At 44.2% G+C, this 13,025-nt stretch overlaps 1 protein-coding gene across 9 annotated transcripts in view; it reads right to left on the bottom strand.

Annotated features, from left to right (window-relative positions):
- Window positions 1–1,608, bottom strand: part of ZMYM4 (zinc finger MYM-type containing 4) — a 64,861-nt gene extending 63,253 nt beyond the window's left edge. For 3 of the 9 annotated variants that reach the window (XM_075908938.2, XM_075908940.2, XM_075908945.2), the window contains exon 1: window positions 1,259–1,480. Coding sequence is in view for 2 of the 9 variants with exons in the window: in XM_075908945.2 (XP_075765060.2) it covers window positions 1,259–1,300 (42 nt within the window). In the remaining 7 variants the exon portion in view is untranslated. Of the gene's footprint in view, window positions 1–1,258; window positions 1,482–1,510 lie in introns of those variants that run through there. The other 6 variants (XR_012897631.2, XM_075908944.2, XM_075908937.2 and 3 more) reach the window with 4 other exon arrangements.
- Window positions 1,609–13,025: the final 11,417 nt, after the last annotated feature.

The following is a 13,025-nucleotide window of genomic DNA, read 5'->3' as shown; positions in this document are numbered from 1 at the left end:
CTTTCACTTCTAAATCAGAAGCTCAAATCTAGGTTAGTATTGACTCACTTATTACTGCCAGTTTTCAGAGGGAGTTATACAAGCACAGAAAAGGGACACTGACTTGCTGCAAATGTATTTAGGAAAAGGCTTTTAAACTTACTTTATCAACTATTCTTTAAGTAACTTATCAGAGGGAATAAGAAATCTATTTTTGAGATTCTTCATTGTTGTGGGTAAAATAACATGCCTGATAGACATGCACACTCAACTGTGTAACTGAAGCATGGTCTCTTAGTGTTAGCTGGCCTAACAGTACTCATACAGTAGCTGCAGTATGAGTAGCTAAGAACTGTATGAGTCTGCCATGCTGAGAAGTCACTGTGGTTTGATATGGTCAATTAACACAACTTTTATAAAACAAGTGTGTGCTTAAATAAAGGAAAGGCAGACAATTAACCACCAATGATGAAACCAAATAAATGTGAATAGTATTGTTTAAATGACACCTGGAGGGCCTCTCGCTCCAGTCATCTGAAGAAGTGGGTTGTGCCCACAAAAGCTCAATGTATATAGTATCATTTTTGTTAGTCTGTAAGGTGCTCCCTGACCGCTCCTTGTTTTTTACATTTTTTTAAGTTACAGACTAACACAGCTACACATCTAAGACCTGGAGGACCAACTGACAATCTGTAAACACTCCCTGACAACATTTTTAAAAGGGTTTAAAACAAAAATCTAAGAGGTAATATCACTGGATTGATTTAGGGAGTCAATTTTTTAGGAAAACCTACAAACATCGGAAAGGCACCTTAGCTACGGGATTCCCTACCCTCAGCTAGCGGGGTCTTTGCTTGCCGGCTGCCTGCATCCCACACGAATCCCCAACAGGCTTTCTTATGGCAGCTCGCCCCCCAGCTAGGTCAGGACCTCCTAGGCTTTAGCAGGGGAGGTGGGCGGGGGAAGCAGAGGAGGAGGAGGATCGTTCCCAGACAGCCATCTTTTGGAGACCACTTTTAAAAGGTGCCTGCTGCTCTCCCATCCCCCAGGCGACGGGCCCCGATCTGCGCCCCGGGCCTCCCCACTCCCCTCCCCAGCAGGAGCTGCCCCGTCCCTTCCCCAGGCACAAAGGGGAAGGGGCGCTTGAGCCCCTCCCCCCCAGCTCCACTCCCCCCCGCGCCACCCACCCCCTCCCATGCGGGCCGGCGCCATCCCACGCGCCCCCTCCATCTGACCCCCACCTGACCCTTCCCCTTTGACCTTCCCTCCCCCCGCTCACCCTGGCGCGAGATCCGGGTCCCTCCTCCTTTGCCTCCGCCATGTTGGGCCCCCGCAGCCCTCGCACCCCGGGAGGGGGGGGGGTCTCCGCCGCTCGCCCCCTGGGGGAGGAGGTGACACGGAGCGGCGGGGGTCGGCCCCGCGCTCTGCGGCGGGGGAGGGGGCTCCGGCCAGGCTGCCCGGGAGGGGGCGTAGGCGGGTCCCTCAGAAGGGGGGGGAGGGGGGGGCTGGTCGGACCCTCCAGGCCACGAACCTCTTAAAGCTGCAACGACAAGCCCCAGCGCGGGGGGACGAGTGCGCATGCGCCCCGCGCATGCGCGGCTGCTCCGCTTTTCCCTCCGCCCCCCTCCCCCACGCACGCGCGTTTGGCCCTCGTGCTTCCTCAGGTCCCAGGTTGGCTCGCTCTTAAAGGGCACCGCACCCATGTATGGGCTTGAGCTGGGGAGGGAGGATAACACTGCACAGCCTGCAGCCCTAGTGGAGACCCCCCCATGGTCGCTGTCATTTACATGGAGGGGGGATGGGTTGGGTGGGATATTAGGAGTTGCACTGCTCCAGGCAGCACCCATCTGCCATGGCTTGTCTGCAAGGGGACGGAGGCACCTCATGCCAAGGCATCCTTTGCAATGGAGCCGCAGCACAATGCACCACTGGCCTCCCCCATGGGGCCATTGCCCAGTCTCACCGCAAGGTGCCGCAGTACCGCCCTCACCCCCTGGCACTCCTGCCTTCCATTTGGCACTGTAGTGCCCCGCCACCACCACCTCACACGACAGCACCCTGGCCACGTTGCCACGGCGCTCCCTTCCACTGACCCTCATTCTTCGCCCCAAGACACCCCCACCCTTTGCCTCACATCACAGCACCCAGTCTGTGGCCCCAGTGCGTGCCTCACCTGATACGCTGACCCCATCACGCACCCCGACACCCCCACCTCATGCTGCGGTGCCCTCCCCTCTTGTATCTGGAACCAGTTGCCCTCCGTGAAGACTGGATGCAGGTCACCAACCTTTGTGGGATTTCCTCAGGTGGTAACTTTGTCACAATGGCCAAGCTGTTCATCAGTCTCCATTGGAGTCATGCTTGAAGTGACCTCTTGGTATCATGACATTACTCTTATAGACGGTATGTATTTGTTTATTTAAGAAGAAGCTGGTAGGTTAAAAATAATCCATTCTTACAAGCAAATTTCCTCCCCTATGTTGCTAATAACATTTGAGTTCATTAGCACTGAAAAGAAGTTGTTTATCTTTCATCTCTGAGGCAATCTGTTTTTATTATTAATATTTATACTACAACCGAGCCCCGAGGTGCATCTTTCCCTTTCTGGGTTCAGCACCCCATTGTTCTAGAGGCAAAAGTAGATTCAGTTCCTACCTCAATGCACTACTTATTTGAATTTCACTTGGATGGGCCAGTTGTGCTAGATTAATCAGTTTTGCTTTTTTTTTTTACAGTACCCAGCCCATGTCAGTCACTAATAATACTGTCATAATTAGTTTCTAGCTGATTTCACTTTTTGTCTCTGTTATACACAGAGTGCAAATTTGCAGAGGACAGTTTTCATTGGAGTTTTCATAATTTTGCACAAATATTTCTATTGGTCAGCAAAGATCTATTTCTACAGCAACTAAGGCCTCAGTCTTGCAAAGAGGTGCATACGTTTAACTTTAAGCACATAAGAGGTCTAATTTTTTTTAAGTACACAAATAGTCCCACTGATATTAAGTTAAATTTAGTCATATGTGCAAATCTTTACAGGATCAGGACTTAAATCATAATGGTTTCATCTCCGTGGTATCTCCCACTAGTAACAAGACATATGTCTTTCAAAAAAGCATGAAGATTGTACCTCCTTCATGATACAGATTGTCATCAGTTTTTACCTGGAATCTTGTCAAACACATAGTCAGCACCAAAGGATAATAAATATGGACAACATAATCCCAGTTGTCTACTAGTTAAATCATCTAATTGTTAATTAATGTTTTTATTAAATAGAGCAGTCTTCATTTCCCATCCTAGCTAATGTGCACTACTCTAGAACAGCTGTTAAACAGCATCCACATTCTTTGCCTTAGATAGCTAAATTTCAGTGGAGGTCGAAATGATCTCTGCTTAAACTATATCCTTCCCTTCCTACCCTAAACTATTTTGTCTTCTTGTGATTTGTTATGAAAGTGCTGTCAAATCTCTCTCTAGAAGGGGCTGCATTCTAGTGATGGTGAAGTATTTTCTGCCTCTGATAATAATTAATAATAAAGTATTAATAATACCTGTTTTTTCATTGTTTTTTATGAGTTGTTCAGCACACAACTACAGGAACAATAAGCATTTTCTTCTTGTGTTTTTCTCATCAAAGAAATTAACCGGGGGAGGTGAGGAAATGTCAGCATAAGCCCTCCAGAACTGATGATGTAAAAATGAAAATGCATTCAAAACACTTGTATTTTTGTTAGCAGTAGATCCTCTCATTCAAATTGAATGTGACAAGACAATGTGCTATTAACAAATATGCCTGATAAAAGATTTTCTTGTATAACTACAGTTTTACTGAAAGTGAGGTTGATTATTTTGTGAAATAATCTCCCTCTGGAAGTGATGAAAACCATGTCACCTGAGATATTTAAAACTAAATCCGGCAGAACACTGGAGCATAGATTCTGAAGTCCAATCTTGCATTAACTCTTGTTAGGAACAGTGTATGCAAACTGACGTCACAACTTGGCTTAATCTTGCGCCTAACATTAACCATGATTGATCATGATGGTATATGAGCTTGTGTATATGAGAAGCTCTGTTCTTCCAAAAATACTCCAGAACCTGCTGCTCGATTACAGTAAAATGCTAGCTTTACCTACACACATTTGGACACTTATTTTGGTTTACGTTTTGGTTTTGTTTAGCTCAGTCTTGTTCTTAATAAGCCCTTTTTCAACTACGCTCTGTTTCAAATGAAATCAGTGTTTCCGCACAGCCTTTGATACTGGTTTAACAGTCTGTTTAACATCACACCTGAAGTAAACTGTGTGCATCAATATATAAGTAAGATTTTTACCAATGGAGTGGAGTGAAAGTTCTAACTTAAATTATATTAGTACATATCAATGGTCTTTCACTGTTCTTCTAATGAATCATCACTCCATTATTAGTAATATTTCACTCCAATATGCTCATATGCCACCCAATTAAGTTCTCTGGAATATAGTATTTTCCACCTACCATATAAATGCATTCCACTACTGCCTCTTGGTCCTTTGCTCTAGGGGTCAGACCAACACATGGGAGTGTAAAGGTATGTTTACCTTGCATTGTAAGCCCAAGTCTCTGAAGTCTGCTTGTGAATTCTGTGTTTCCAAGCTCACACTTGAGCATCTTCACTGCACTATAAACCTGGGTTTACAATTGCTAAAAACGAGTCTCATAGCCTAGCTAATGCACCTAAGACTTTCTGACTTCAGTGTGTGGCTTGAACTGGATCCACACTGCAAAATGACAGGGCTTGGACTTGAGCCACAGAAAGATTCAAGCTCTGACCCACACCAAGAGCAGGATCCTAGCACCTGAGTCCTGACAGTGCTTGCTGACCTGAGTCAGATTGATTTTGTGTGTGGATGGAAAGGAACTTGGGCTCAAATCTGAGCTGGAGCCTGGATTCAACGTGCTATGAAGCTATACGGGGTGAGGAATAAATAGCCCACAAGTCAGACACAGTTCACCAGAGTTGGATGTTGGTGGGCTGCCAGACCCTTTATTTACCGCCTGCATGCAGCTCCCATTGGCTGTGGGAGCTGCAAGAAGCAGTGTGGTTCAGGTCATGCTCTCCCACAGCTCCCATTGGCCAGGAATGGTGAACCGTGGCCAATGGGAGCTGCGAGTGCCTGTCTGCAGATGTGCAGGTGAATAAAACATCTGGCAGTTCTCCATGGGCTAATCCTGGGGAACCACATCTGGTCTGTGGCTGTCTTATTGCCCACCCCTGAACTGATAGATAGAGTTGATAGAGGTGGGTTAAGTGAAGTAGACAATATCCCATGGCAAAAAGCTAAAATGGCATCCATTGATTCCCACTCTTGGTGCATCTTCTATAAAGAGGAATGAAAAGGAACAGGATTACTCTTGTAAGGGCTGCTTCCCACTGGTAGCAACCACACACAAAACTGATAATGCCTGCTGAAAATGCAAAGTTTGCATGTTGAATTAGATGCCCACAAATCAGAAATCAGATATCTTCACAAGGAAAAACCAGTTGCTTTTCATTTCAACCTACCTGGACATAGTCTTAATGACTTTACTACATGCATCTTATTTCAAAGAGACTTTAACACCAGATTACAGAGGGAAACTTCAGAATTTTCTTTCATGCTTAAATTTGACACTATGCGAATGGGCCTTAACAAAGATGCTATTTACCTTAACCATTACAAAGATAGCTTCCCCACTTATCACCCCGATTAGTCATCCATTGACTCATAAATAGCTATTCCTTCCCTCCCTCTCCCTCACCCCACCTTCTGTATTAAATCTGATTTGTCAGTTTAATAATGTGTTCAATTTTTTCATTGTATTCCTTTGGTATATATGGTCATACCAGTTCTCTTCCAGAATATGATCTGAGGAAGTGGGTCTGGCCATCACCTATTAAACCATCTTGTTAGTCTTTAAAGTGCTACATAGTTTTTCCTTTTGTTTTAGCAAGAAAACCTTTGTCACTGTTCTGGGACTGAGGAGGTGGGAACAATAACCAGATAAGCTTTCTCTTATAATACTGAAACTGCATTTAACTGTGACTTTTCTGAGTGAAAATAAACACTCCTCTTCAGGACTTAGATTGTGTGACGATGGACACTATGGGGAAAAAACATATATAGAGAGATAGATTAGACTAGTATGTCTACACTACAGGGAATGATCAAAGCTGTCGCTGTTGATCTTTCAGGGTTTGAATTAGTGGGTCCAGTTAAGACAGCTAATTCGACCTGAGAGGGGCACTCCCACAAATGCCAGTAGTCCTGCTTCTACGAGGAGTAAGGGAAGTCGAAGGGAGAGTGTTCTCACTTCAACTTCTTGCAGAGTGGACTGTGCCAAAAGTCGAGTTAAGGTACTTCAACTTCAGCTATGTAATTAACATAGCTGCAGTTGCATATCTTAATTCAATCTTGTCCCGTAGTGTAGACATACCCTAATTAGACAGGTAGAGAGATGACAGGATTCAGTTGTATACTGATATATAATTGGTTTTAATTTACAGAAAAAACACCCTAAAATCATAACCTATGGTACACCTCTGTTTAAGAATATTTGTCTTAACTATTGACATTTTTTAAACAAGTGATTGTAAAACTCCAATCATGTGCAGGCTGCAGTGTAATGAACTGAATGCATGATCATTCCTCATTCCTGCAGGCATGAATAGCTGAGTATGGATCATCCAGATAAATTTCTCAGCCTTGCATATTCTTATCTATGCACTCCTTCCTCTATTTTAATTCAATTCTGTTCAAAGAATTGCAGCAGCAAATACTTGGAATATTGTTAAATGGTCCTAATTCAGTACAAATAAATAACAATAGTATTGTTTTCTTCCAAATTTGGAAGCAGATCCTATTAGCATCTTTTCTTTACTTTGTGGGATTACCTGTAAGGAACACAGATAGCGTGGCTCTGGAGCACACTGTGTCCATGTTAGGACTTCAGTTTTGAAACACTGGGACCTTAATAAGTCAATAAAACAGCTGTAATTTTTTTTTTAAAAATTAGAGTGGTGTTAACCAAACTGTATGTCTCCTGTAGAATAAAACAGTTATTGTTGTATTAACAAAGAACCACGCAAATTCTGAAGGGATGAGAAAAATCTGTGAGAAAAATGTTATAGTAAAATATTTAATTCACTAAAAAATGCATCTTTGGGTCAAATTAATTAATTTGATTAATAGTTTTGGCCAAATAAAAAAAAACGATCTTTTTAAAATCAAAAGAGTTAGTTTTGACATTTTCACAAAGAAACATTTCCACTTTGTGCCTGAAACAATGTTTCCTTTCCCAGTTTAGCTACCTTTAAAAAAAATCAAAGTGTAAAAAAAATAAATAAACCACCTGAAAATCTAATGACTAAAACACCAATTTCATCTCAGGTCAAATTCAAAACACTTTTTTTTTTCTTCCAGATTGTTGTTTCAGCCACCAAACCAAAACCTCAGTTATTTATTCAGCTCTAGTGAGAAATCAGTGGCGGAGAGAACTACTTTTCTACAAGTTTATATAATACAGACACTCATAGGATGGTGATGAGTCTGGGACACAAGCCTAGACAAATTATATTAGACAGAAAAATTGCTCAGCAAAGGGCTTTCTTTAATGAACTCCTGTTGGAATGATCTGCAAAGCGTGTTTGAGTTCTGTCCCTCGGGCTCAGTGTAAACAAGGGTTTCGCTCCATTTTGCTTATTTATATCAAACCAGGTTTTTTCCTTATTATTTTAATCGCAAAAATAATGGCTTTGATTTTCCCTCTGATGGAAGCTCCTGAGTGAGAGAAAATCCCCTTTAAAGAAACACCTGCTCAGCTGCACTCACTGTTGCTTGTCTTTAAATTCCTGATAGCTGCCCCAGGAAGTTTAGAAACACCTGAATGAACATTTTCATCAGCAATCCCTGGATCGATCTCTGCATTCATAAATGGCTGGTGTGGCTGGGACGTGGAATATGGAAATGTTACATTGGAGTCTACCCTGCAATAGAAATTGTTCTTAAGCCATTTTTGTCCTGTGGTTTTTCACATTGAACGTACATCCTTACCATGCAAAGATGCTTCCTCCTGGAGCTCATATTTCTGCTCCCTGCTGCCAGCCCTGCAGTTGCTCGTGTTCTGAGTTTAGGGACATCTTTCTTCATCAGAGGGTTTCTTTTGTATCCACAGCATCATGCCATGTTGGCCATCATTGAGAAATCACATTCATCAAAGGGATCTTCTCAGAGCATACTATTCTTCCTTGGCTTCCAGCTTATTTCCCTTCTGTAGGACTCAGTCCATGCTACTCTCGTTTTCCCCTTGGAAGGGAAGTGGTAAAGGGACATGCCACTGCTCTGCTCATCAGTACCCAGAGAAACACACAATACAGCATCCTGACCTGGGATTTAGCTTGCTTTCTGACCCCACTCGCAGGACAGTTCAGCTGTGCAATCTCTTTTCCTTCTCCTCAAATCTGCCACCCTACAAGCCCTTCTCTTTATACACAGCACTGCATTTCCTCTACCTTTATTCCTCCCACTATCAGCTTGTAGCCAGTTTACTCAATCCTTCCATTCATGCCAGAGTGCCCAGTTGTTTCAATACCCACCATTACTCCCCAGTCCAGCAGGGAACTCTTGGGATAGGAAATATGGAGGTTGGCTTGGGACTGCTTTGTCTTCATTCAGACAGCAGGACAGATGGTGGGACTGGCATTCCTGGCTCCCCTTCTCCTTCTAGCACAGAAGCAAGGAAGGGAGTGGGAAAATGTTAGAGGAAATGTCTAACTATCAGTGGGGATGCAAATGAACCTGCTGGAGAGGGCTGGAAGTGTGGGAGGAGCTAAGGTTTGCTCTGCCAGTGAGAGGGGGGTGAGTGCAGTACCAGGTCTCCATTAAAAAAGATGCGCTGGTAAAGCTAAACCAGCCTGGCTATTCAGGCAAACCCCCAAAGCTCCTGCCTAATGTACACATAGTTTGTACCAGCACAAGAGTGCTTTGCCAGTCTAAAACTCCAGTCATCTGAAGAAGTGGGCTGTGCCCACGAAAGCTCATGATACCATCTACAGTATGTTTTGTTAGTCTATAAAGTGCTACCAGACCATTTCTTGTTTTTTAAGTTTATCCTGTACAGACTAACTCGGCTACCCCCTGAAGCTTCTGATACTACTATACCACATACATTTCCAGTGAAGCCCAGACCAAAGAGAATTGCTGGAGAGGCACACCCGGCAAGGGAAAGCAGCTATTCATAGTCTTTTCACCCTCCAAGCACAGGAGAAGATGGTTCCAGCAGGGTAGAGTAGGGTCTCAAGTAGGGAGGTTAAAAAGCGAATAATTGGGTTGGGTAACTGTGTAACCGCTGAAAATTTCAGCAGTCACATGGTTACATGCACCTTCAGTGCAAGGTGGCAGCCAGGTCCATGGGAGCTGCTACATGGTAGGAGCCAATTCTTGGTGTGTACTGGCTCCTTCCTGCCAGTCCTGCTCCCAGCAGAGCTGGCTGCTGCCCCACGCTGCTGGTTCTGATATCTGTATCAGAGGCAGCAGTGGAGGGCAGTAGCTGGCTTCCTGGGAGCCGGTGCGTCCTGGGAGCCAGCTCCCGCCTGTCAGCCCCACTCCCAGGGAGCCAGTTGCTACCCCATGGTGCTGCCTCTGATACAGAGGCAGCAGCAGAGGTGGCAGCCAGCTTCCCAGGAGCTGGTGCACACCAGTATCTGACTTAAAAGCTGGCTCCTGGCATGCACCGGCTCCCGCCTGCAGCCCTGTATCAGAGCCAGCAGCGTGGGGCAGGAGCCTGCGTGTAACAGATCACAGTAACCAATAAGCCCAGGCTTATCAGTTAATTGTGTAAATGGTCATTCTATTACATCCCTAGTTTCAAGACTGGATCACTCAAGAAGAGGGGATAGCAATGCTTCTTGTCTTTGGTAGGATGTGGGAAGAACACAGTGTTCACAGGCTCTGAGGAGGATGGCAGCAGGCAAAGGGAACTGAGATTGAATCAGGGCTCTCTTCCTAGACAGAAGCTGATGGGATCTAGCAGCTGAAGTTTAGAATCTTGTGGCCTGTCTAGTTTCACCAGAGTAGCTGCAGTGGCAGCGCGAGTGTAGACAAGGTGCTGGCTGCTTCTGTAAATTTGCTCTGAGCTAGTAGTTTTAGATGGCCTGGTGCTTAAAATGCAGGTGGCCTCTTGGACCCCTGCCCACTCTCACCGGCGGGGCTGCATCAGTTAGCAATTGATAGCAATAACTTAGAGGGAAAAAAAACAAATGTAGACACAACCTTTGTGCCCTAGCAGTCCAGGAGGGAGAGGGGGAAATTAAATGCAGGGAACAGCCTAGGTTTGTTTTTCTTTCTTCTCAGCATTGCTTTGTCTCAGAACCCTCCCAGCACAGGGTATTATTGGTGGGGAAAAGGAAGCTGGCAGACTGCGGGTGCAGCAGGAGTTCAGATTACAGTGCGGTGATTTGCATTTCCATGGCACTGGTGATGTCACGGGCCTACACTGAGCAAGGTCTCCTGAGGTTCTGAAGACAAAGGGGAGCGACAACAAGCATGGAAACAACATAGATTGAGAAAGGCCAGGAGCCAAGTCTCAGTCTTATAACCACTAACACAGGAATGAAGGCAGGGTCATAATTTTTTTTCTTTGCTGTTCACCTTTAAACTCCCCACTTACATCCGGCTCCCAGACTTACAGAGGTGGATTTGTCATTGGAATAACATCCCCTTCCTCCAAGTTTCCACAGATTAGCGAAAAAGCAGGCCTTAAAAAAATGAAGGGGGGAGGGGTCAGTTGCTTCATTCTCCGTGCTAGAGAGACTCCCAGGAAGTGTCTGATAAAAGGACGAAACGGAACTCAAAAGGTAATAGCCTAGCTCTCCGCAGACAGATGCTCTTCTGCATTTTAGTCAGCAAGGTCTTAAAACACGGACCTTCAGCAATCCGGCAGACTCAGGACGGGCTATTCACTTCCAGATCTGTGACGGATTTGATTTGTTTCTGCCACGTTACCCAAAAGCACTGCAGGAGCTAGAGAGTGAACTTACGTGAATAACTAGTGCAGAAAAGCAACCATCTTTTCACCAGTCATCCAATAACATTTTTCTGCTGTGAGAATGATTAGATGTTAATCATCCGATGAATTGTTCTATGACAGATGGACCCAACCACTGAAATTTGGCCCGGAATTTAAAATCAGTATAAACGTGCTTTCGAAAAACCTAAAATCAGTTAAATCCTTCCACTGTTATTAATTCCAGAGGGTGCATCTACCCAATTATCAGCTTTTTAATCTCCCTACTTGAGACCCTACTGGAGCCATCCTCTCCTGTGCTTGAAGGGTGAAAAGACTATGAATAGGTGCTTCCCGTTGCCGGGTGTGCCTCTCCAGAAATTCTCTTCGGTCTGGGCTTCACTGGAAATGTATGTGGTATAGTAGTATCAGAAGCTTCAGGGGGTAGCCGAGTTACTCTGTACAGGATAAACTTAAAAAACAAGAAATGGTCTGGTAGCACTTTATAGACTAACAAAACATACTGAGATGGTATCATGAGCTTTCGTGGGCAGAGCCCACTTCTTCAGATGACTGGAGTTTTAGACTGGCAAAGCAGTCTTGTGCTGGTACAAACTATGTGTACATTAGGCAGGGCTTTTGGGGGTTTGCCTGTATAGTGAGGCTGGTATAGCTTTACCAGCGCATCTTTTTAATGGAGACCTGTACTGCACTCACCCCCCTCTCACTGGCAGAGCAAACCTTAGCTCCTCCCACACTTCCAGCCCTCTCCAGCAGGTTCATTTGCATCCCCACTGATAGTTACACATTTCCTCTAACATTTTCCCACTCCCTTCCTTGCTTCTGTGCTGGAAGGAGAAGGGGAGCCAGGAATGCCAATCCCACCATCTGTCCTGCTTTCTGAAAGAAGACAAAGCAGTCCCAACCAACCTCCATATTTCTTATCCCAAGAGTTCCCTGCTGGACTGGGGAGTGATGGGGGGTATTGAAACAACTGGGCACTCTGGCATGAATGGAAGGATTGAGTAAACTGGCTGCAACTAATAGTGGGAGGAGTAAAGGTAGAGGAAATGCAGTGCTTTGTATAAAGAGAAGGGCTTATAGGGTGGCAGATTTGAGGAGAAGGAAAAGAGATACGCAATTTGAGTTACGCAAATTGCGTATCTTATTTCAATCTAATTTTGAAATAAAGCACTATTCCGAAACGTTCGTTAACCCTCATGGAATGAGTGTTTTAGGGATGGTGGAATAGCACGCTCATTATTTCAAAATCCATTTCGAAATAATGGGTGCGTTTAAAGATGCAGAATAGTTATTTCAGGATACTTCCGGTATTCTGAAATAGCACTGCTGTCTAGACGTAGCCAAAGAAAATAGCTGTTTTTTTTAATATGTCAACATTCAGTGTTTGCAACACAAACATGGCAGTGCTAAGTTTCCCCACAGTGAATGTCACTAAAGATACAAATTAGGGAAACTGATTTAAATGATTTCCATTGTCTAGCCAGAGAGAAATGCAAACACGAAACAGGAGCATATAAACAATAAGAAGTGCACTGTTTTTTTTTCTAAATTACACCATCAGTAACTTTTGTTTTGTTTGTTTACATAATAAAAGTTTTACTCAGCCATAACCAAAATACACAAACTTGGATGTCTACAGATAGGCATCTAAATCCATGTTTAAAACCAGGCTAACAGTGATGTATGCATATGAAATTATAAATACTGTGGAAAAAATTAATAAGGAAATGTTATTTATTCCTCCACCTAAAACAAAACCAAGGGTCACCCAATGAAATTAAGAGACAGCAGGTTTAATACACAGTGAAGGAAGTACTTCTGCATACAACACTCAAACCAAGCAGCCTGTAGAACTAATTACCAGGGGATTTTGTGAAAGCCAAAATTATAACAGAACATAAGAACGATCATAATGGGCCAGACCTAAGGTACATCTTCTAGTCCAGTATCCTGTCTTCTGACACTGGCCAATGCCAGGTGCCGTAAAGGGAATGAAT

Source organism: Pelodiscus sinensis, chromosome 26 (genome assembly GCF_052426305.1).
Source record: "Pelodiscus sinensis isolate ZL-2025 chromosome 26, ASM5242630v1, whole genome shotgun sequence".
In the NCBI taxonomy this organism is placed as follows: domain Eukaryota; kingdom Metazoa; phylum Chordata; order Testudines; family Trionychidae; genus Pelodiscus; species Pelodiscus sinensis.
The sequence above is the reverse complement of the archived record's forward strand: the minus strand, read 5'-3'. Positions and strand labels throughout refer to the sequence as shown.